The 25,468-nt window shown below is 35.7% G+C and overlaps 4 protein-coding genes across 5 annotated transcripts; 3 read left to right on the top strand and 1 right to left on the bottom strand.

Moving 5' to 3' along the window:
• The first annotated feature begins 5,140 nt into the window (after positions 1-5,140).
• LOC111211193 lies at positions 5,141-5,879 on the top strand. The gene is made up of 2 exons (XM_022712134.1): positions 5,141-5,704; positions 5,790-5,879. The coding sequence occupies exons 1-2, from the start codon at positions 5,141-5,143 to the stop codon at positions 5,877-5,879; spliced, it is 654 nt and encodes a 217-aa protein (XP_022567855.1).
• Positions 5,880-6,454: 575 nt separating this feature from the next.
• On the bottom strand, positions 6,455-7,072 carry LOC111211192 (uncharacterized protein At4g04775-like). Its single transcript, XM_022712133.2, has 2 exons — positions 6,914-7,072; positions 6,455-6,829 (listed from the first exon to the last, which is right to left on the bottom strand). Exons 1-2 carry the CDS (start codon positions 7,070-7,072, stop codon positions 6,455-6,457), a joined length of 534 nt encoding a protein of 177 aa, XP_022567854.2.
• Positions 7,073-13,237: 6,165 nt separating this feature from the next.
• On the top strand, positions 13,238-14,898 carry LOC111211183 (protein SOB FIVE-LIKE 6-like). The gene is made up of 4 exons (XM_022712122.2): positions 13,238-13,653; positions 13,846-13,944; positions 14,133-14,205; positions 14,509-14,898. Exons 1-4 carry the CDS (start codon positions 13,330-13,332, stop codon positions 14,538-14,540), a joined length of 528 nt encoding a protein of 175 aa, XP_022567843.1. The 5' UTR covers positions 13,238-13,329; the 3' UTR covers positions 14,541-14,898.
• A 7,890-nt stretch (positions 14,899-22,788) lies between these two features.
• Positions 22,789-24,821, top strand: LOC111211184 (RNA-binding protein 1-like). 2 transcript variants are annotated; one of them, XM_022712123.2, is made up of 3 exons: positions 22,789-22,905; positions 23,158-23,398; positions 23,691-24,821. In XM_022712123.2, the coding sequence occupies exons 2-3, from the start codon at positions 23,177-23,179 to the stop codon at positions 24,558-24,560; spliced, it is 1,092 nt and encodes a 363-aa protein (XP_022567844.1). In that variant the 5' UTR covers positions 22,789-22,905; positions 23,158-23,176; the 3' UTR covers positions 24,561-24,821. The 2 variants fall into 2 exon arrangements, with proteins under 2 accessions (XP_022567844.1, XP_022567845.1); XM_022712124.2 differs by having other exon boundaries at positions 22,829-22,905; positions 23,163-23,398.
• Positions 24,822-25,468: the final 647 nt, after the last annotated feature.

Here is a 25,468-nt window from a genome sequence, read left to right as displayed (position 1 = left end):
CTTGTGGCAAAGCTTCTTGGCTTCAGGGCTACTCCAGATTGGCCAGACACAGTTTCACTGCTGCTGCGCCCAATCTTAGTCCGTACCATTGAAAAGACGATCCCTAACAAAATTATTTATCTGAATTATCATGGCACACATAGGCTGGAGGGGAAACAAGTGAACATTCAAATTAGGCGTCTATCTCACTCTTCAACTCATAGCTATAAAAACCAGAGTTAACGAGATCACATTCAACCGCATTAAATTGCTAAAAGATAGCAACTGCGAACACCTTTGGGACCTTTTTCAACCCTAGGATGTGATGAGTCGATATCGAGGTGCCAAGCGACTCTATCGATAAAATCTCTTTGGTGTCATCAGCTTGTTATCCCCGGCGTACCTTTGCTCGACTTTCGTCTCTGTTCTACCAGTCTGTCTCACAGCCAGGCATGCTTATACCATTACACTTACGAGCAGAATCTTTGCTCGAGCCTACCTTCTCACAACTTCCGTTACTCTTTAGGAGGCATCGGCAAGCGTAGATGGCTGCTTGAAGGACCTGCATCTTTTCTTTTAGTTTTCATACGAGTTCTATAGTGATTTAAATTTATAAATTCATATTGCTCACAATTTATAAATGTTCGTCATTCATTTGATTGATCAATATAAAAATTAATCCAAAAATCCAATTTTGTTGTTGTTTACAATCTCATATGCCATTTTGGTAATTAACTAATTACACATCATTTCAATGTTTACTAAATATTATATACTTTACACATATTTACATAACTGCCATATATATTTTAATATTTACAGAAATAGTCATGCATGTTTTATATTTAAATAGAAACCAATAATATTTAATATTTACAAAACTATCACTTCTTTGATCTTTCCAGTTATATAAGTGCGCTTTATTTTAATATTTTCAAACATACATTTTATCTTTTTCTGTTTACAAAATTGTTATATATCTTTAGGTATTTGCAAATATACTCCATATCTATAATATTCATGACCCCTTGTGTTTTGTATTTATAAAAGTATCACATATCTTTCAACATTTACAAAAAAAACTTATATGTTTTGTTAGTTTTGTAACTACCTCGACTTTTTAAAACTTACAAAAATAAATACATTATTTATTTTGGTATTTATTAAAAGTACCTTGTTTTTAATTAAATCTAAGTTAATTTAGGTACATCATAACATTTTGAATTTTTTTATCTAATATACTAATATATCTAATCTAAGTGGTTTTATCCAAAACCGAAGTATCAAACTAAAATGAACCAAGAAAAAAAATCCGAACCAAATTTCATAAGTTGCCAAATGAATTAGATTTTCTGAAATTATGAACTAAAGACAAACTAAAAAATGAATGGTTATCCGAATACCTAAAATACAATTTGTACCAAAATATTAGTTATATTTTATTTTGAAACAATAAATATCTACAAATAAAATTTACAAATTGAACGTTTATATATGTAAATAGCTAAAATTACCTAAAACTTTGAATTTCTCATATATAAATTCAATCTTGTTATCTAAAATAATTGAAATTATCTAATTTATCTGATATTTTAATGTGCATAACCCTAACAACATGATACTTTAGTCCAAATGTTCTGATATTTTATTCAAACAACCAAAATTTTCAAATATATTATCCAAATTATATGAAATAACCAAAAAAAAACGGAACCAAACGTGACATGCTTTTTGGGTATTAGCCTTTTAATTTTATTTCTCGAACCAAACCAAAAAATATAGAAAACTTACATAAACTGAATAACCACAAACCGGAAAAGATAAACTAAACAAAATTTTACATATGCCATACAATAAAAGGTTTTCCAATGTTGAACCCAAATTAAGAGCACCGGCAACGGCCAAGAGACCATATGGATTTTTTTACCAAATATAATACTAATATTTATATGTGACTTAATTATTCAATTAACTTTAAATTAAAAATATTGAGAATGATCATTTGTGTATATAATCTCTTATGAACTTTCATGAGTTTCTCAGTTAAGAACCTATTCCGAACTTACTTTTTTATTGTTCTTTTTCTCTTTCTTATTTTTGACTATTTTCTATTTTTTAATAGATAAAGTATTGCCTCACGTATCAGAAATGTTGGTGCTCTATAAAGTTCCAATATCTGAATCTGAGCCCAAGTGCTATATCACAAACTTTATTTGGTCACTGTAAAATAATTTATTTTGATAATTCTAATAATATTCCATTTCCATATTTAAATGATATTGAGTTTGGTAAAATAAGAAAAATATACTTCACTTTGATATTATAAATAAAATATAAATTTAATTTTCTAAAATATCAAAATTATATTTAAAAAAAAATCTTCATATTCAACAAAAAAAAATCCAAAGGTAACCTAAATACTCATTTGATACTTAAAAATAACTACTATCTGAATACTCAAAGTGGTTTCATTAGTAATTACTCAAATATCCAATGAGTTGATTACCAGAAGGGACACAATATATCTTTTGTTTGCATATAGAGACACAATGAGCTTGTAAGTCACATTATCTTGGATCAAGTAGGAAATTAGACATTTCTGCCTCCATAGTTGCTTTAGGGAAGTTGTTGTCCGGTTAGGAAACCGGCTTGCTAGTTGTCTGGCCGGTTTGTACACTCCAAGGATCGTGTGTGTATTTTTTTTTTTACACCGTTGGATTGGAAAAAGCACTTTTAAATCCAAGGGTGAGTTTTGAAAGTTGTGTGAGCGTTGGGTGTGAAAATGACGTGAGTTAAATGCACATTGGTGCTCAACGTTTAAGAACAAGTTACAGACACTATATTCTGTGTTTGCGCAAGAGGGAGCAAACTAGGTTTTTTTTTTTTGTTTCCTTTCAGCATAATGAAGGCAAAAGAAGCTAAATCCTCACTCGTATTTCGTATTCTGTTATGTCTTTTTGAGTTTTTCATGCGCTATGGAGGAGCAGTGCTTGGTGATGTGCGGCGACTGGGTGTGTGGACATGGAAGCAAGTGAGATTTTGTGGTTGTTAAATGGCAAATGGCGCGGCTTGTTCCTGTTTCATAAGGTATTACAATGAAAGAACTTCAAGTGAGTGTATTGACGGAGTTTGGTAAAGAAGAGAAGCTGTGGAAACCTGTTCTCAGTTACTGGCCGCCGAGTAGCTTGGAGCTAGCAACGGGGATTCGAACACCTCCTGTCCAGCTTACAAGTGATGGAGCTATAAAGTATTTTGTGCAGCACTTTAGGGTGAAGGGGGCTATGAATCTGTTTGTGAGGTTTGAGCAGAAACTTACAACCTGTGATGTGAGCGAGAATGTTGACGACTCTGGAATGGGTTTCGTTACGCCGGTTGCCTTTGGACCTAAGCGTTCATCAAAAATAGGGTCTGGTATCTCCAACGGGGGATATGTTACAACGGATGGTTCGAAGGCAAAAGCTGTTGACTTTGTCGATGTGGAGTTTATGAGCGAGGTGGAGAGAGTTGAGGCAGAGATTGAAAGCGGAAGCAAGTGTGGGAAAGGTGACACTTTTGGGGCTAGTGGTGGTGGGGAGAAAAGCAAAAGCGGTAGCAAGTATGTCAAAGGAGAAGCTTTTAGCGGTAGTAGTGGTGGGGAGGACGAAACTGTAAGAGGAGAAGAAGTGAACGAGCTAGACATTCGCCCTCGAGGGTATGACAAAGATTTCTGGAACCCATTACTAAGCAGTGACTATAAAGGCTCCAATGCTGTTAATGTCATCTACAATGAGGACGAGATTGTTGATGGTTTGACAAGAAATAGTGGACCTCGCCGTTACACTTGCACCACTAATGATGCTTTTGACCATATTGTTGAGTTGGGTGCTAGTAGCAGTGGCGTCAAACTCCCGAAAGATGAAGACTTTTGTAAGCAAAACCCGTGGCTCTATGGCGTGGTTGCCCATGTTAGTGTGGATAGGCCGCGCAGGGTGTCCACAAGAAAATTAGATGAAGTTGATGATGAGGAGTTTGATATCCCTCCACTGTTTGATGATACTAGCTACGCTGCAGCAGAGATCCCGGACATGGATTTGGATGACAGGGATGGGAGGATCTATGTTGGGAAGGTCTTTGGTAACAAGGAAGATTTTCAGATATCTTTGGCAATATATGCTATTAAGAATCAATTTCATTTCAAGCAGACAAGAACCAAAGTTGATTCCTTTGTTGTTGAGTGTCCTGATGAACACTGTGATTGGAGGGTTACATCTCACGAGATTAGAGGATGTGGGTATTATGAGATAAGGAAAGCTCAACTAGATCATCGTTGCCCCATCGAGTCAAGGCAGGGGTATAAGAGCAAAGCTACATCTAAGGTGATTGCAGCGGTTTACAAAAGTAAGTTTGGGCAACCCGGTAAAGGGCCAGTGGCGTCTGAGTTGCAGAGGCTAGTGCTGGAGGATCTCCGAGTGACAACATATTACATGAAGTGCTATCGGGCAAAAGAAAAAGCTATCATTGACATTCGTGGATCAGAGGAAGAGTCGTACTTGAAGCTGCCCGAGTATTTACACATGTTAAAACTTGCTAATCCTGAAACTGTTGCTGATTTGGAAACTGATATAGATGAGGATGGAGATGAGCGATTTCTTTATATGTTCCTTTCCTTTGGGGTGTCCATAGATGGTTTTAAGAAGCTACGTCGTGTGCTGGTGATAGATGGTACACACCTAGGAGGTAAGTACAAGGGGGTGCTATTGACTGCTAGTGGGCAGGATACAAATTTCCAGATATTTCCTCTAGCTTTTGCTGTTGTGGACAGTGAAGACACTGATACGTGGACATGGTTCCTCCAGAAGGTTGAGCGTATATTAGCTGATTCCCCAAGTCTGACTATTATATCTGATCGTGCTACATCAATCTCTAATGCTGTGAAACGTGTATATCCATCAGCTCAATATGGGGCCTGCATTGTCCATTTGGCAAGGAACGTCAACTCACGCTACTCTAGCAAGCACTTGGCCAAGATGGTGACTGATGCTGCAACTGCATATAGACAACGGGATTACAGAGATCTGTTCAGTAAGGTGAGAGCAACGAATAGTGCATGCGGTGTTTATTTGGGGAAGATCGGTTCTCCTCATTGGTCTAGAGTAAACTTTCCTGGCGAGCCTATAATATAATGACTAGCAATATAGCTGAGCAGCTGAACAACGCTTTGGTGGAAGGGAGGACGTCTCCGATAATGGAATTGATAATATTCATTCAGAGGATGATGACAAGGTGGTTTTCTGCTAGGAGAAAGAAAGCAGAGAAGCATAGGGGGATTGTTAGTGTGGAGGTTGATAAAGAGATGACCAAAAGTATGGCAATAATGAAGGGTAGCAAAGTGAACTCGGTCTCTAATTGGACTTGTGAAATTGTGGGAAAGTTTAGAAGAAAGGAGCGTGTGATGCTTGCTGAAAAGAAATGTGATTGCAAGTATTTTGATAAGCTACAAATTCCCTGTGGTCATGCAATGATTGCTGCTGACAGTTTGGGAGTGACATATGAAACATTGGTGGGTCACTGGTACAAGACAACGACTTGGAGGGAGACATATGCTGGTATAATTAATCCGGAGGGAGATCCAAGAGATGTGGATGTTCCTGAACACGTTAAGGAGATGGTGTTGATGCCGCCCTTAACGTCGAGGCCAGCAGGGCGTCGTAGGAAGAATAGAATCCCCTCTACTGGTGAATTCCCGGTACGTACATGCATAGTTATGTCTTTACCTCGTGAACATAATGTGTGACCAATGAGAATCATTAAAATTGGTAAATTTGTTTCAGGTGTTTAAGAAGACAAAGCTGATTCCTAATAGGTGTGGAAGATATCGTGGTGTAGGGCACAACAGGAGCCGTTGCAATGAACCCATATAGAGAGGAGAGTGAGATTTTTTTGCAGGAAACATAAGTGGGATAGGACCCCATTGGAGGAGAGAAGCATTTTTCAGAAAAAACGAACTTATCATGTTTAAGTCGTTTATTTGGGATCAATATTGCTTTTCGGAGTATTTTGAGACTAAATCATTTGCTTATCAAGACTTAAGTGTATTTTTTTTTGAACTAAGTTGGGATAATTGTGTTTCCAAAAATTAAGGATTTTGAGTTGTTGTTGATTTTTGTTATCACTTTTGATTGTCGGATTAGGTAGTGTGTAGTGCATGTGGGTGTTGTTATACGCACACATAAATAGAGGTGTGGATGTGGATATGTACATGGAACACATGTACAACGAACCTAAAGTAAGGCAAACACAGAGTAAATCCCCTCCATCACAAAAAACACTTTGAGATCATTTGTGCTAATTATATATGTAAAGAGTTGTAAATCAGATTAGATTATATGATGAGATAGTTGGTTGAACTAGGATTCATAGATTGACATAAAAACTTAGAGTAGTGACGAAGAAGAACTAAAACGAGAAGCAAGCATCGATAACTTAGTTATAATGTTCAGAGGAGCTTCCAATAGAGGCATGCGATAGCTAACACAATGCCAACAGCAGATGCGAAGTTATGAACCGGTCCATTGTTGCTGAGAAGTGTTGTGTTCGTGTTTGAATTGAGAGTAGCATGCATGTCTTCTTTGAACTGTCGAGTTGCTTCATCCATAGATTGGGCCACCTTCGACATGTGTTCATTGAGCTTAGACATCATCTCAACCTCAAGCTCCTGTAGCCAAGTCTTGTGTGAGTCAATCTGTTCAGTTACGCTCTTCGAGAGGGACTGAAAGTCGTGGACGAGATCCAAGACTTTGGCCTCCACCGTACTAACTTCATCTAGTATTGCTTCGTCTTTCCACTTAAAGAGGTGGGACTCATATTTCCTCTGTTTTAGGGGCAGAACAGAAGAAAAAGTTACGACTTAAAGCAGTGATATTCGAATAATAGATAACTGGGGTGAAAGGAGGACCTGTAGGGCGATTTCGCAGCGGTAAAATCTTCGGAATGGGTTCTCCTTGGTTTCTGAAGCCCAGATGCTGAGTCCTTTCCCACACCAACATTTTTTTGGGACGCCGTGAACGGACCTGCGGGCAGCGGATCCGGAGCTTGAAGAAGACGAACTGGTCATCTTCACTCCGACGAGGATGTAGAAAGTAGTGAGGCGGAGATGGTTTTCAGAGTTTTAACCCTAATTGAGAGATACGTCTTAAGCTTATCGTTTGGTACATATATAGAAGACCTGTTAAGTAATGGTGGTTTAGATTGATATAACCGGTCGGTATGTACATCCAATTATAAGGTGATTTAAGGGACCATTATGCAGCTATGTTGGTTCCAATTAAACAGAAGCAACAATAGGAAACTTAAAACAATTCCAACACAAACTGGGCAAAAAGTCTGGAAAACATTATCACCCTAGAGAAAGCCGATTAAGAAGCCAACTAGTGACTCTACAAAAAAAGGTTTTGCAGTCACCAGAGTGTACATAGCATAAGACACAATTAAAAGCTTAGAGACAATAGTACTAGAGTGGTGATGGAATGGACTCGTGATCAAGGAAATGTTGGAGCGTGATAAGCAGGTAGGACGATGGTTTTGTAGACATCCATGGCATACTGCTTATGTAGATCATCAACTGCGATGTATGTGATTCCAGACATGTGGGGTGCTGGATCACCGTGAGCGTGAAACTCCATGAACTTGATGATGAGAGGTCCACAATCACCCGAGCGTTCGTTGATGTAGATATCCTTCATCCTTTTCCAATAGAAAGGCTCGAGACCACGGAACTGAGTTTGCTGTGGTTTGGCAACCTTCTTCACGAGGTAGAGGAGTGCAGTGAGAAGCGCTTCCATAAACGTGGACACCTTCTTGTCTTTGTTCAACGAAGGTTGTGGGTCCATAATCTCAACGTAGCCCATGTCGAGGTTAATAGCGAGCCCCACCCAATGTTTATCGGCCCAGATCATTGGAGTGTATATCGTGGTCACATCCTCCATCCACTTTTCCCCCGCCTTTAGCACCAACTCAGTCAGACGCTCGCCCCATGGGAATAGGTCTTTCCTTCTCAACGGTTTGAACCTCTTCCATAACTCCTGAATTCCGGAAACTAGAGGTGTTGTGAACGCAAGAGCCTCTCGATGAAGCATTTCTTTGTGCCTTCCAGCGAGCATGTACATGAAAATTTCCATATGCTGCATTAGGATGAAACGTCTTATGTTATAACGTGATAAGACAAGTATTGATCATAAAATCTACAAACCACAATAAAAAGAACTTACAAATGTGGTGACCCATTTTGAGGTTCCGCTATTTCAAGAATGAATTTGTTGGAAAAGTCAAATTTAGAGAGCGTGATGTGAAACCTGTTCAAGTGTTAGAACTTGAATGTCAAGATGGCGGTAAATGCTTAAATGTGTCGTTTGGACATGAATAAAGGTAGCAACACCTTACACTTGAATATTTGACTTAAGAGTCGACTTGAAGAGCTCCCACTGAGTATGTGGGAGCGGAACCAAGAGTGCAAGGGCTGATATAGAAGGGCATTTCCTGAGTTCTACTGCGAGGTGGCATTCCTCATCTGATGGCTGATGCCATGGAGTGGGCCTTGCCGGGGAGGAGTCACTTACATCAACACAATCCTCCTTTACAAAAGAGGTTAAGGCAGTAAGGATTGGAAAGAAGGAATGATAGATTAAAGGTACATCTACAATCAATTTCTACCTGGCGTTGATCAAAATTTAAGATGGGGGCGGAGGTACGTTTAGATGTAGCGGTTGCAGCGAAGGCATTGACAGAGTCGGCATGTTCAGGAAAGCCGCTGCTCTTAGTTGGAGAAGTCTCTGGTGTGATGGGGTTTAGTTGTTGCTGAGGATCTTTGCGCGATGAAGTGTCGTATCGAGGATTATTCAGTGAAGAGGGCTCTTGACTGAAGGGCTCGAAGATTTCAAGACCTTGGTTAAGGAGGTGGTGCAAGGGCGGGGGGGGGGGGGCTGTTAGGATGATCAGCAGTATCGTAGATGAAGAACGATAAATGACAGGGAAGGACTCGGGAGTGTACAACCAAGGAGGTGTGCCAGAAGGGGAAGCTGGGAATGGTGAAGTTCGTACATGTGCAATGAGTTTGGAACGTGGTGGAACAGAGGGAGTGTGTTGCGGTGAGTTGTGGACGGTGGTGGTTTGTTTGGGTGAGTTGTGGACGGGAGATGTGTGTTGTGGAGAGTTGGGGACGGGGTGTGTGTGTTCAGGGGATCTGTGGATGGGAGAGGTGTTCTCAGGGGAGTTGTGGACGGGGGGTGTGTGTTCAGGGGATTTGTGAACGAGAGAGGTGTTCTCAGGGGAGTTGTGGACGGGGGGGTGTGTGTTCAGGGGATTTGTGAACGGGAGAGGTGTTCTCAGGGGAGTTGTGGACGGGGGATGTGTGTTGGGGTAGTGCAGGGATGTGTAACGGATCTGATTTGCTTGTATTTTGGCCGTAGTGCTGAGCTGCATATTGGCTGACGACAGGGGAGTTGCATTGAGGCTGGTCTTCCTCCATAGGTGTCGGTCCCTGCAATTGGTGGCGGAGACGAGTAACGAAAAAATATTTTTTGTGAATTTGAAGGAAATTAATAAATTGTACCGTTTTGTTAGGTGGAACATCTGTAGTTTGGACCATTGGGTCAGTCTGACATCCTCTATGTGATAGATGAGCTTTCTTAGAACAACAAATGACAGAGTGGAAAGCAGATTGCTTGCTGTGGATACGAGACTTTCTGCGTTTGATCAGCTGGCGCATCACCTTGTTCTCTTTTCAGAGTTTGGAAACCTGGGTAGAAACTTTAGTCAACATTTGAAGAACCTGATCGTTTGAGTTGCTGGTTGAACCAGTTCTGGGGAAGTAGTTACTGATCCTCCTCTGCTTACGAGACGATGATGGTTTCTTTAGGGTTTTCCTGGGCTTGAGAGCATTCCTATTCGGTGATGGTTGCTCCTCAAGAGGTACATAAATTAGAATGGGCCCAGACCTGTCTCCTCCAAGCCAAAGATGCTTCTTGAAGGGGTAGTGGTTTGCTATGAGGTTCTCCATGTAAGTTACCCGCTCAACAGCAACAACGTCAGTCCAAACTCCCCATCCCGATTGTGTTTGGCTTTGTATTTGTATCAGTGATGTTACTGCAAGCTGTAAATGGCAAAAAAATGAGCAGCATAAATCATAATCTCAACAATTATCAGACATAGCTTATATGCACATATCTCAACCAGCATCAGCCTAGCTCTAATAGACAAGCAAACTAAACTTAAAAAACAAAGACAGTGAGGTTCTTACATTCTGCTCAGCTTCCACGCGGAGTATGTCAACGTAGTTAATGTTCGAGTGAAGAGGAAAATGAGGTTCTTCAAGTTGACTGATTGATAAAGTGTCTACAGGCGCATGGATTATGGTCTGAAGTTGTGGGACAGCTTGAAATGCAAGAAGTTGTAATGCTAGGGGGAATCCCTTGAGTCTGAAAGAACCCTGCCTCAACACACAGACAAGCTCTCCGATTGCGTCTTTGCATTCCTAGGGAGGTTTCATGCAAGTAATGGTCTTCAGAAAAGACTCCATGCTCCCAAGGGTGTTGGCAGAAAGCGTCGACGTTCTGGACCATTTTGACATACTTCAAAGTAGGGCGTGTCTTCTGTTCATGAGCAATTAGAACACCGTCAACAATTAATATTAGAGCCAGTTGCAGCTTCTTCCACCCTGGCATTTGTGCGTCGGTCTCGAGCTTGTGGCGTAGATCAGCAATGGTAACAATTTTTTCCTTCCCGAACAGCTTGACTCAGTCAGGATCTCTGATGTTGTTGCTCTGGACTTCTAGTTTGGTGTCATAGTCTGTAGGGAACTCTCCACATGGTAACCCTGTGATTGTGCCAAACTCTTGAAGCCCAAACCGGATGGGATCGCTACGGAAGACTGTCCAGAGTGTGTTATTATCCTCGCAAAGTAGTTGTCTGGTGAGAAAGGCGTGAAATAGTTTACACGAGACATGACAATGACGTGCTGCGAGCTCAAACAACTTCCCGAAACAAGAGTTTTTGATGTACCGAAGCTCCTTCGTGTTCCTTAAGACATGTTGTATGAAAGGTAGAATGTCTGGCTTGGAGTAGATGTTGAGCCGACCGGTAGGGAACCGGTCTGTCGCGAAAAGCCTCGGTGGGAGGCGTTTGTCCGGTTTGTTGTTTCCTACAACGAGATGAGAAAAAGATTATAACCGTGAGAATAAAACAAACAAAACACATGAATAGAGAGGGGAGAAAGCATAAGACAAATGGATAGAGAAGGGGGAAATCTCGTAAATTAAAAATCAAATCTTTAGTAAGACAGAAAAAATCGCGAAAATAAAAAATCAAATTTCAGAGTTTGGTTTGAGAGACCAGTTTCAGAAAGTGTTTACTTCGGAGTAAACCTCGAATGTTGGAATCTGTCTACGCCGGCGTAAAAAGTCTTATCGGCTGGGATAGTAGAGGTGAAACAGGCGAGTCTGAAACTAGGGTTCTTAGTCTCCCCCGCAAACGTTGGAAGAGAGTGAGAGAGTTAGAAAAAAGGGGAAATGAGGGAGATAGATCGATAGGGTTTCGTATAAGTTGGTCTTGGTATGATTTGGTTTAGGGGAATACTCAGTTCGGTTTGGTTTCATTTACTATGAGGGTATCGATTTCTTTAACTTATATGAAAGGTTGCCTCAGGTGAGATGTGCCTCATCATGAAATACCTAAGTTAAAAAGTGCCTTGGAGAGTAAAAAGATCATATCCAACTGCATGATTCAGATTGCGTCAATACCAGAAACGATTCAAAATACGTAATAAAATTTTTATGGGATTAACAATTAAATACCTACTCATGTTTTCGTAACAAGTAATACAATTATTTAAGCAGAAGAAAACAAGTAATACAATTACTTCTATTATCCATTTTAAAGTATAAATTTCCGAGGTAGTATAGTCACCTATAAAGGATGGTGCAGGGCGTAGGTGTAAAGTATTTTGTAAGATGGGATGTAAATGAATAGTACGTGACATCTATTACTACTACCACTAAACTATGGCCGTTTCATGGCCCAACGTTTATAATCAGTAAGCCAACTGTCAATTATCTACTGAATGCAAGCTAGAGTGTCCAAAACGAGTTCTGCGCTATAAGACAACATTTCTTAAATTATATTGCCTTTCTTGTCTTTTTGAGTTTTGTATTCGATCTCATGTTTAGACTTAAAACGATAGGAACAAAATAATTTTGTTTGTTCTCATACAAAATGTCAAAAAATATCACATCATTTCAATCTCTAATGATATGTTGGATTAGTTTTCTATAGGTGGAAGAACAAACAAAAGAAAGAATGATCTCTCACTTTAAATAAACTTTAGACAAAATTAAACGCTTTTCGAATATCATGAAAATCTATTTACTTTTCCGGTTTTGTATTGCTCATAAATTGTGTAACTATCTATGTATGGATTTTAGATTAGTAGGTGACTGAAAAGTGAAAACCCCAACTTGAAAAACACTAAAAATATCTTTGATACCAAAACATTTTTACCATCGAGTTTAATACTTAACTAATTTTTTTTTTTCAATACACTAAGTTTAAAATGGTGCTTACAAACTATTCTTCCCAATGAAAATATTGATAAGTTTTTTTTAAAAAAAAATTAAAAATCTCCAAAATTCAAAAAATAAATCTGAAAATTTTATAATTTTATTTTAAGTTTCAAAATAAAATTTATTATTGATAATTTTAATATTTATTTTTATTTATAATATCAAATTTAATATATTGTCTGAAACTTAATACTAATTTATTTATTTTTCATTCAAAATTAAGTTTTCTACAATTTAAAATATCATCCAAAATTTAGTTAGTTTTTAAATTAGATATTTTCAAATATTTTTTATGAATTTAGAAATTTTTTCAGTTGAAATCTATTAATATTTATGATTAAAATTAACATAGCTTGATAATCAAAATGAACATTATTTTAAAGTTAGTGTAATAAAATGAAAAAAAAAATTATTAGTTGAAGTATTAAACTGAATACTAAAAAGTTTAGATATTAAAATGTTTAACAAAATTTGGTTGATATATTTTTTGGATATTTCTCCCCAAAAAAACCCCAAACTAGCTTGTAATTTTCGACAACCATATGTTTATTTTAAAGTTTCAAAAGTGAAATAAATTTCAAGAGATATGTTACATATATATATATATATATTTTTTTTTTTTTTTTCCAAACATTACCCTTATAACTACTGCAATGGCTGCATCAAAAGAGTGTATCTTCTTCTTAAAGGCCTTGAAGCCTAGAGAGAAAGCAAAAAAATAACAAAAATAATTAGTATTTTCGGAACGAATCAAAAGAGAATGGATTTGTCGGATTTAGAATACAGCGATGCGGGAGAATCAGGTTGGACAATGTACTTGGACCATTCTTGTTCTGTTACATTGCATCATTTTGATGATGACAATGGAGTAACAAAACAAGAACATGATGATGATTCTTCAATGGTGTCGGATGCATCATCCGGGCCTCCTTATTACTCTGAAGAGGCAGTCCCCGAGGTTCCCCTCCAACAAAACACACAATATTGGTGCAAGAGCAAAATCAAGAACAAGAAGAAAGTTCATGAAGAACAAGGATATATTGAGGGATTCAATTCTTGTCTTGATGACACAGCTTCTTCATTGGTATTGTTTTACAAACTTGTCATGTCAACATACTTAGAATCTTTTCTTAATACTTATAGCCAAATTGTTCCTTGCTATATGTTAACATTGTCATTATTAAAAAAAAGAGTTCTTACATATTTCGTTTCAACTAAATTCATTTGTCTCAGTTATATCATTATACTCTCAACTTTTGTAAACTTATGTATATAGGCAACTGGAAAAGAAGTATCAGCACATAAGAAACATCGAGATCAATACCAACAATTAGATTATTTCTCCCAAAGCTACTCCACGAGAAGAATAATCAAGGTTATTAGTTATTACGACTTTGGCGCTTCTAAAAATTAGTGTATGCCAAATATTTTTTAATTTTTTTGTTTTTTTAACTAAACGAAAAGTTGTGTTTAGTTACATCATCGCATCTGAGAAAAAAAATTCTTAATTTTTAGTATGATAATTTCCTTGAATCAGTTTTCTAATATTATGTTTTTTTGCAGGGAAAATATGAATCGGGTTTCCTACAACAAGCTTTCCCGGTTGAGAAATTTGCATCGGATCATCAAGGTTATGGTATGTTCATTGCTTACTGGCCATTAATTAATACAACTATTATACATAATGATGCAGAAAAATCGCATACATTAGTCAATTTACTTAATTAGTTCTTGTAGATATGTTGTAATGTAAACAAACATCCTTTGGAAAGTATATTGTGGATCCAGTTATTCACATTCCTATATTAAAATAATGCATTTTAAAAATTTATGATGTTTCATGCATGTATGAGTATAAATGTATGCATGTATAAGTGATTTATTTTCTTTTTGTCCACGTATAAGTGAATTCTTTGCTTGGGTATATGTGTATTTGCAGGCGGCAGTAACCAGATAAAGAGAACAGGATAAAAAATGGCGGATATTTATTGTTTTATTCCATCTCTTGAACAGAGAACACCTTCTTCCTTTGAGTATGTTGGCTATATATGTCTTTGAGAAAGCCATGTGGGTTTCTCCATTTTTTTCTTGATAATGCCCATACTATGTTGTTGTTTTTTCACTTTTCTCGATTTTGCAACTATCAAGTTATTTTCCTTAACAAATAAAAAAATGCAAGTAACGTTTGAAACCAAAAAAATGGATGACAAAAAACAAAGAAGAGAAAACTTGGATTAATCTTTTGGGTTATTTGACTATTTCATAGCACGATAAATAAGTCTGAGAAAAGATAAATAAGTTTGTAATAGCATATTGATAGTACGTATTGTATAGTTCAGCTTACCATCGGTTTAGTGTGGTATAGTTTCCTTTTTGTTAAACCACTTATGTATAAATACAGAACCGTACCGTTGAACATATTTCAGAGTAACTAGAGATATTCTGTTACAAACTCATCTTCTTCAATAGTTTGCATTGCATCTAACCAACTTGGAACATTAAGAGGGGTTTTATGTCAATCATTTGCCATGTCAGGCTACGGTAGAATTATAGATTGTCCTAATTAGTACAAGTAGATTTCGTTATTCGTAAAACTCCAACAAAAATACGTCTTGACTATCGAAATCAGATGAATATTGATGATAAGGGAAATTAATCAAAGAAGAAGCAACAGTACATTGATTGAACATGTAAACATAGCTACCATTTCTACTTATTTACTACTTTAAGTTTCGTACTCTCATTACTTGTATTGTACATTCCTACACAGCAGCTGGTCATGGACCCTTCTCATTATTGTACACTTTTCTGTGTATTAGTGGTTACATTTAATTGTTTTTATATAAAGCATGTTATGCAAAGTCAGATTTATATTATTCTTTACTTGTAAAATCTTTTTTTTTTGAAAAATCTTTGCTTGTAACATCATAAAGAAGTTGGAAGCTGTTTTTTTTTTTTTTGAAAATATGTTTGAAAAAAAAAATCTGTTTCTTGACTGTTCGAACTTGTGAAATAATTTAAATACAAACGGTAGAAATTTAAACAGATAAAACTTTAGAATAAAATAAACCTATCTTCCACGAGCGCAAAATCAGATTTCAGACTCTCTAGCTAGGACTGCTAGGTCTTTTCATAGGAAAATTTATTTTATTGGTTGTTCTATTCCGGTTTTGTTACTCGGACCACCTCAAGTTGAGTAATAGAATAGCTTTAGAATAGAACGAGTGAAATTGCCACAGATACCACATTCATAGTACCACTTTTCAAGTTTACACTAATCACTTTTGCCTTCACTTTTAATGAAAGGTAAAAGACACATACCCTTAGGGTTAACTAATCTAGACTTAGGGTATGACTGGTTAAAACGCAGCGGTTGCGGTTGCGGGAGTTTGCGGATGCGGGTGGTTGCGGTTTCTAGCGGTTTTAAGATTTTTGTACGACAGGTTCTGCGGTTAGAAATTGGTGCATTTGCGGGATACTTATGACTGGTTAACTACCAAATACAGCAGCGGTTAAATAATAAATTAACAATATTTACATTTTATTTAATTATAAAATATCAAAAATCATAATATTATAATAAATATGAAAATTATATTTAGAAAGTTATAGTTTTAATTTTTTTTATATTATAGAAAATATTTTTATTTTAAAATTTTATAATAGTAACTAAAATATAATATATTTATTTTAGTATTTTTATAATTCCAATTATAAAATTTTATTGAATATTTTTATTTTTGTATTTATATGTTTTAAAAAAAAGAAAAAAAATTATCCTCCCACAACCGCAAATGCTAGCTGGAACCAGCTTTTGATTTTAAGAGGTTCAGAGCGGTTTGAAACGATTAGCGGTTTGTATGATTGTTTCGAATCACCGTCACCGTTACCAGCCGCAAAAACTGTGTTTGCGTGTGGTAGCGGAAAAACAAGTCAGGCCCTTAGGGTTTAGAGTTGAGGAGTGTGATAGAGTTTTTGGAATGTGAAATTTAATATTCTAATAAATATATAAATAAATACTTAAAAATTTATAAAAAAATAGTTTCAAACATAATTTTTGATTTTCAAAAAATAATTTTAAAAAAAAATTATAAAAAAGTTCGAATTTGAAAAAGTATAATTCAAAAACATAAAAAAAAAATATTATTATTTTTTAAAATAATGATTTATTATATATATAGATAACAAGAGTATAAGAGTCTTTTGCTACTTAATAAATAAGGTACTTTTGAAAATGTCTCTTTAGTTGGGTAAAGATGAAAAGTAGTACTATGAAAGTGGTAAACATACACGCCAGCGAATATAATTTTTTTTTTTGTAAAAAATGTTAAATCCGGATCTATTAAAGACACGGACCTAATCCATGGATGGGAGGTGTAGCCCACGGCATAGTCAGTCTCTCGAGTTATCATAAAGACGTATCTGCAGCCGTAGTGAACAAAATAATGTGACTTAGTTTCCGCAGTAGAAAGATTAAACTCGGAATGTGTTTGCTTCCGCGGTCCGTCTATTACTACCGGACCACAAGACCCGTCCAGATACGAATTTTTAGAAAGAGATTTCACGCTAGAGCCGGTGCATTAAATCTTGACCACCTTAATTTGGGGTGACCACAATATCTTTCTCAAACCAGTTTTGACATTTTACCCAAAAAAAAATCAGTTTTGATATGAAAATATATGAGCAGCACATGATGACAAGATATGGAAAATTGTTTAAGCAAAAAAAAAAGATATAGAAAAATATTGTTTGTTTATCAATACTACTTTCAAATAAAATATAGTTGTTTTTCAAGGCGGTTTAATCTTAAAATCTTACTTAGCTGCAGATTTTGGTTACGTTAATGTAAAAAAAAAAAAGATATATTCCAAAATAGACAAATTTAATTTCTAAATCGTAAATTTTGATAATGAAACAAAGATAAATCATAAACGAGTTGGTGAAAGGAACAGTTTTAACCTTTTTTATATAAAACAATTACGTTGTTGCTATTGGAAAAACATTAAAATGATACACTAGATAGATTTTTTTTTTTTTGATCAAAACACTAGATAGATATGTTATTGGCCTTATTAGACGATATTTGTTTGTTCATATCTTATTTTTCTTATCAGTACATAACTCAACTGTGAACATTTATTAAAAGTTTTTATTCATCCATTCAACAGAGGTTACAATATTCCAGTTGTTATCATTGTCTTTTTTTTTTTTTTTTGCTAAATAGTTGTTATCATTGTCGACCAAAATATTATAAGGTTTGTTAATATTGATTTCCTTGGATTCGTATAGTGAATATGTACATTTGAAAGATATTTACTTCCTTGGATGTGTATACGCAAGGGGTGTTCAATCCGGATATCGGTTCGGTTTCAGTTCGGTTTTTTTCGGTTTTTCAGTTTTTCGGTTTGTAAAATATAACTACCATTCTAAATCCATATTTACTTCGGTTCGGTTTATATACCGTCGGTTTTCGGTTGATTCAGTTTTATACCAAAACATAATTATTTAGTTTGGGATCATTTTATATAAATTGTAGAGTCATATTGTCATCGCAGTCATTTATTAAAAAAATATTATATTTTCAAATAAAAGAACAAAAAAATAAAAACGCTTATACCTTCAGATGAAATAATCAAATTTAGAATTAAAATCAAAGCTAGAAATTTTGAAAATAAAAATAAAAAACAAAAGAGAAGTATGAAAGAAAAGTTTTTCCACTCTTGCATATTTAGTGTTTATTAAAGTCATGCTTCTTCGAGTGAAACTCTATTCGTTTATAAACAAGAAAAAAATCGCGAAGAATTTTTTCTAGTTATTATCCATCAAATTTATAACATTCAATTCAATTTAATTAATGCTAAAAAAAGCAAAATAATTAAAAGAAAAAGACTAAGAAAATAAAAAGCCTCAGTTGCGATGAATTGTTATTTAATTATATTTTAAGTGTTTTACAAATTAGAATTTTTTATTACTATAAAAAATATGGTAATAATTATTAACAAAAGAATAATTTATATAACAAATAGATTTTCATGTGATGTTATAAAATATGTACATATTTACATGTTTATACTTTTGATCGGTTTTGTTTGGTTCATTCGGTTTAATCGGTTATAAATCAAACTATATCCAAATTCCACGTTTTTGTAAAATTATGTCCATTCGGTTTATATGGTATATACCTAAACCATGCCATATTGTCTATTTCGGTTCGGTTCGGTTCGGTTTTACCATATTGGATAGACCATTTCGCATGTAAGTGAATGCATGTGAGACTATAAATGTATTTATGTATATGTTTGTAGATGATGAATTTATAAAATGGTAATAATGAAAATGGACCAAATGGTCCCTTAGGAAGTGATATTTCATGTTCACATGGCAAATTGGTCAGTGGCTACTGGTCCTTTTGCCAGTCTATGGTCCGTAATCTGCGTTTGTAGGTACAACCCCCATCGCTTCTGTCATTTTATTTCATGTATGTCACAAAATTTAAATATGTAGATAAGAGTAGATATTATAGTGGTTTCAGGTACAGATTCAGTTGTGATCTTTCGGGTTTTTGGATTCTTAGGTTTATGAGATAACTCAGCTGAATTAGAACATAATCTATGTCTGTTTGGTGATGACTCAGTTTTGAGTATAAGACAATAAATTGAAGCTACTTGTTATGTAAATCTTAACAAACTTGATATTACCATTAAAATGAAATTTTTACTTAATACTTATTTTGATTATTTTTAACTACATATTTTCAATTAGGAGTTTGAATGATTTAGGTTAAATTGACAAATCTAATCTTATTCGAATATGAATTTTAAAATTTATTTTAACATCAACTGTTATTGAATTTGCTATTTGATAAACTATTTAAAATCTACTACTATTGAAATTTTTTAAGTTTTGAATTTTAAGATTCTTTTAGTCATTTTAGAGTATTTTGGTGTTGTTTTAAAAATAACAATTCAAATCTCATAATTTTAAGCGAGATTCTGAATTTGTTTAACTAAAATCATATTAAATTCTCAATTCACCTTAAACTATCTAAAACCTTAGGAAAAATCAAATCAATTTCAATTCTAGATTGAATACACTCCCTAAGTTTTCAAAATATATTTGTAAAGTGTACATAATGTAGATGATATCCACATTTGGAGATGTGAAGTCATCACTAGTGGTGGGGGAGGAGCTGCCAAGAAGGAAGCGTGGTCGGCCAAAAAAGATACCTAAGGTAGAAGAGAGCACTCTAAAATGGAAGAAGTTTTGGATAGTACTAGAGTGGTTGGTTCATGATTAATTATAAAACTTATAATGAATGCATTAAAATTATAAAAAAAACACATGTGCAGTTTGCTGAGCAGACTCTAGTAAATTCTTATTTTTGAGAAAAATGTTCATATTACATAGTAAACATGTTTTTGTAAAATAATAATATACTTACCAGGAAAAAACTCACATCAATAAAATTAAATTGCATAGTTTTTATATACTTTTATAAAAACAATCAAATTTCATATGATTTTGTATATTTATTTTTTATAAAGCTAACCTACATAAGATTAAATTTCAGGAAGATCCATGGATCCAAACAATCTGTGGGAGGCCCTACCCAAAACTATTGTACATCCAATTTTAATATCATATCAGCGCTAAATTAAAACTATTACACATGTGGTCTATGATGACAATGAGTGATTTATTGTTGCGGAGGAAAAATATGGAATACAAAGTTATTAAGCATGTGGAAGCGGAATGCCAAACAAACAACCAGAAGAACGATTGAATCCAGAGAAGGTTACGTAAAAAGACACATTTCGTCTTTTCTTTGCAGCAAAAGACACATTATGGTTTTAGCGCACTTTATTTGTACGGGTTGGTAGATTCGAGACCAAAATGCCCCCGTCTTATTTTTAGAAGGAAGTAACAAATAAACTAGTTATTTCTTTTTATGTTAATAAATTAAACGGTGCGTTTTGCTAGGATATGGTGGTTACAGAGTCGTGGATAGGAGATAGTGGTTAGGCGTGTATATTAGAACGCATTATTATTGTTGTGGACGTGATTGTTGTGGTTAAAGTACAAAAGATACAAAGTTTCTAGCACATATAGTATGGATGTGATACATTGAATAGGTCAAATATCTTAACTTGATAAGCATACATAATGTTTGATAATATAAAAGACCTAGAAACCCATATATTACAAAAACATACATAATGTTTAGGAAGGGGATGTATGGACAGGCGTGATGTTTCCAAGTCAGTAACCACGAACTTCATATCCATAACCACACAACCTCATTTACGGTATCTATCGTCACCACAGTCTCCACCTCTGTATCCACTTTCGCATTCATCGCCTCTGTATCCATAACCACCATATTCTCCACTCCGGTGTCAACCACCATCTCCACCTCCGTATCCCCCCTACTATCCCGTCTTCCACATCCACTGTATCCACCACCATCTCCTCATCTCGAGCAACCACCTTAGTATCCACCATTTTCATATCCATAACCACCTTCCTAAGTCACCAAAATTAGTCTCGTCGGAACTCAGATCTCCTCAGCGACTCAACCACAATCCCAGATCTCTGCTCAAGCTTCAAAAGCTCACTGTTCTCAACTTTAGTCTCAATTCGAACCTTCTTGACGGATTAATTGCCTTAGTCACCGGAGCTGGATTTTGGAATTCACTCTCCTCTGTGACTTCACTAAACTCTCCAAATCTCCTCTGTTCAAGTCCAGAAAGCTTGAATCTGCTTCTAGTAATAGCCATGGTAGCTACAACCATCTTCTCCTCCACCCCCAATTTCTTCCAATCTAAATCCTCACTGACCTATGTCCCTTCTGTCCCTGACCACCTCCTCTGCCAGCTCCACAAAATCCACACCGCCATCAACCGCCTCACAAACCACCAGCAAGAAAAGTCCATTTCAACTGCTTCCAGCCTTACACCGTCTCCTCCTCCGTGTCATAAGATCTTCTCATCTACTCTAAGTTATCCTCATAGCTTATGCTTGACATAACAACCCTGGCCTCTATAAGTACATGGACTACACTTGTTTCTCTCTTTGCCCTTTCGATCTGGTTAGACTCATCCTCTGTGGCTGCAACACACACTGTCGTTGCTTCTCGTGTACGCTGCGTAATTCTATAGACACGAAACCACGACAATTATTTTCGGTGAGAGATGTGTCTTGTGATGGAGGAGGAGCCTGAATCTTGGTGAAAGACAAAAGATCGGTGGATTTCTCATCTAATTTGATTTTTTTAAAACATTTACTCAATTTGGAATTTGAAATCGAGAAACGAAGAAGAAGATAAATTGTTATGCTTTTCTATTAACTTTTTCATTTTCATTTTTTCTTTAATTTTGGTTTAGAAGAAACTAGAGATGGTGTTGTACAAGGATAATAAAGTCTTTTCGCAGCTAAAAAGTGTGTCTAGTATTCAATGTGTCTTTGAATGTAATTGATATGTTGAAATGTGTCTGTGGTTGTAATTTTCTCTTGAATCCATCATTTATCCGAGGAGTAAGCTCACATGAGAGTTGTATGGTTGGTGGATCATGCACTCATGACTCATTCTTTAGTGGATGTGGATGGATGGGTCTGAATATATTCATCATGTAAAATTCAAGTTTTGAGAGCTAAAAGTCATCGATACATACGGAGGTTGATACCCTATATTTGAATACGGAATACATTCTATAAATGTCAATGTGTCAACACTTTGATACTAATTGCAACGACTTGATCTCGATGATACAAGATCTATAAGTGTGGTCAAACTTTATAACGGAGTTAAAGAAGTTATCAAAACTGAGTAATATATTTGTAGAATTTATGTTGTGTATCATCTTCGTTCTGAAAAAAAAAAAAAAAAATAGATCTATTATCTAAGATAGCGAAAACATATCATATGAATATGTATTACACTGATTGTTTTATCCCAGTCTAATTTTTTAGATCATTTCAAGCTTAAATAAGAAATTAACCGTTTGATGTGAAAAAAAAAGGAGAAGAAGATAACTACTACAAAATCGAAAAGCCTAATTTTTAAAAAAGGGAAAAATATCGGAAAGCTTAGGTCAGCCTCAAATTCGAAACGCTCTACCGACCCGTAACACCAATTGGGCCTAAAATCTAATAAATAAAGGCTTAAGCCCGGTAGTTCCATTCTAGAATATCCAATAATTATCCGATGTATATTTAAATAAACAAAAAAAAAAAAGTTTAACCAAAGCTGAAGAGTTTTTAACTTTTAACTCTCTTCGACTTCTCGTGCCGTGTCAAATCAACCTACTGTGTTCTCTCTCTCTCTCTCTCCTATCTGGTAAACTTTCCTCTTCGCCATGAAACTTTGATGTTTTTATCTTCTAGGGTTTTTTTTCTACAGTTTTCCCGGAAAATTAGGGCCTCCCTATATCTTCTCAATCTCTAGTTTTCTCTCCGTGATTCATGCTTAATTTAGCTTCCCTGTTTCAAGAATTTTACGAATTAGGGTTTCCGTACACATCACTGTTCAATTTTTAGGGGTTTTTTATTTTTGATCTGAAATCTCTGATCATTTGACTTGGAATTGAAGATTAGGGTTTTTGGGTGATATGGATTGCGACCAATACAAGCTATTCGTCGGAGGCATACCGAGAGAGACTAGTGAAGAGTCTCTGAAGCAGCATTTCAGTAGATATGGAGCTGTCTTGGGAGCTCTTGTTGCTAAGGAGAGAGCCACTGGTCAACCCAGAGGGTTTGGGTTTGTTCGCTTTGCTAATGCTCTTGATGTTGATAAGGCTCTCACTGATTCTCATTTCATCCTCGGTCGTGCCGTAAGTTCCACTCTTTGTTCTTTACTTATATGTCCCTGTCTTGTGTCACTGTTAAAGGGCTCAGCTTTGGTTTCAATTGGGTTTTGTTTTCTTTTAGGTTTGGTCGGAAAGTTGAATTTGTTATCACGTTTATTCTCTAACTTATGTCTTCTGTTTTGTGACACTTTATGTCAGTGGGATCAGCTTTGGTCTCAACTGTTTTTTTTTTTGTTTTAGGTTTGGTCGGAAAGTTGAACTCTGAACTGATTCTGCATTGTAGATTGATTAGTGTCTCATATCACTTTGTTATCAGGTTGATGTGAAAAAGGCGATACCAAAACAGGAACATATGAGATATCAGCAACCGAACATGCAACCATATGTGAGTCAAGTTCAACAGAACAACGGTGGTGGTGTTCATGACATCTTAAGCAATGGTAATAACAACAACCACAGGACCAAGAAACTGTTCGTTGGGGGCTTATCGTCCGAGACGACAGAAGAGGAGTTCAAGACATACTTTGAGAAATTCGGCAAGACGACCGATGTGGTTGTGATGCATGACAGCGTGACGAACAGGCCGAGGGGTTTCGGGTTTGTCACATATGATTCAGAGAACTCTGTTGAGATCGTAATGCAGAGTCATTTCCATGAGTTGAGTAATAAGCGCGTCGAGGTGAAACGCGCAATACCTAAAGAAGGAATCCAGAGCAATAACGGTGGTAATCATCATAACCTTCCGCCTACCTACAGCAGCTTTAAAGCAACACCGTATGTGCCTGAGAGTAACGGATATGGGATGTTTCTTCAGTATCCTCCTCCTGTCCTTGGTTATCATCAAGGTCTCCCAGGCTTTCACTATCCTTATGGTTATCCAGTCACAGCTCAAGGGCCTAACCTTCCATGGAATAACCAGATTATGCCACCCACCACCGGATTTTACGGCCATCCTCCTCCTCTTCCCACCAACACTCCTTGGTATCTCCCTTCCATGAACGGGTTTGATCCTACGGGTATGAGCGTTACTGTGTTCAATGCTATGCCATGGCCTGTAGCTGGTGATGGAGTTGGTGTGATAATACCTCGGTTGGAAGATATGAAGCTTGAGGTCCCTAGTCAAGCCCATGAGAGAATGAATGGAGGTATCATGGTGAAGCCATTGCCCAATGGTACATATAGATGACAGTTGCAGAATAAAAATGCAGTTAGGATCTCACAAGGCTAGTGAAATTCTTTTAAACTCTTTTAATGTTTTTAGGTCTCTCATCTTTGTTGTTCAAAAAAAAAAAGGGGTCTCTCATCTTTCTTTCTTTAACGTACATGTGTTGGTGGCTTTGGTTTCCTTGTATATTATTTAGCTATTTTATTTAACCCCCAAAACATCTGTAATATATCAACATCATTTGTAATATGCCACACATTTCGTTCAACCTCTTTTGCTTTATGTGGTGTTGTTTTCCTCCTTGTGTTTATGCTTACCAAACAACATTGCCAATGACGTTTTAATTTCAAAGGCGAATACAGAGAAATAGAGCGGTTATACAAATTCATAGAAAAATTAATATACTCCCTTGAAAGATCAATATATCAACGTTAAGAATATATTAAAATAATTAATGTTAAATTATAAATATATGATTTTTAACTAAACAATTTTTTGATCTGAACTGATAGCAATTAAAATTATAACTTTTTTAAAAAAAGTTTTTTGAAACACAATTAAAATTAAAATTATAACTATTGATAAATATTTTTTGATACCTGAAATTAAAAAATTGTCTTTCAAAAACATTAAAAACTGGAAAATCATTAATGAAATATGTGTAGAAACTAAACATAGTACATTCAAGTTGTGAAAAGAATTGATTCAAAAGAATTGATTCCGTTGTCGTTGTGACGAACCATCATCCAAGTAAGTTTTAATAACTAACTAGAGATAAGACATCTGGTGTAACAAACTATTGTTCATAGGATATATTTTTAGAAGTCCAACAATCTGAAACAATCTATAAATGCATGCATGTCTTCAACATTGTAAAACACACAAGCAAATTTCGAGCACAACAGCAAATAACGCAGACAAAACAATGA

This window comes from Brassica napus, chromosome C9 (assembly GCF_020379485.1).
Source record: "Brassica napus cultivar Da-Ae chromosome C9, Da-Ae, whole genome shotgun sequence".
NCBI lineage: Eukaryota > Viridiplantae > Streptophyta > Magnoliopsida > Brassicales > Brassicaceae > Brassica > Brassica napus.
Note: the sequence above shows the minus strand (reverse complement) of the source record. Positions and strands in the feature narration are given on the sequence as shown.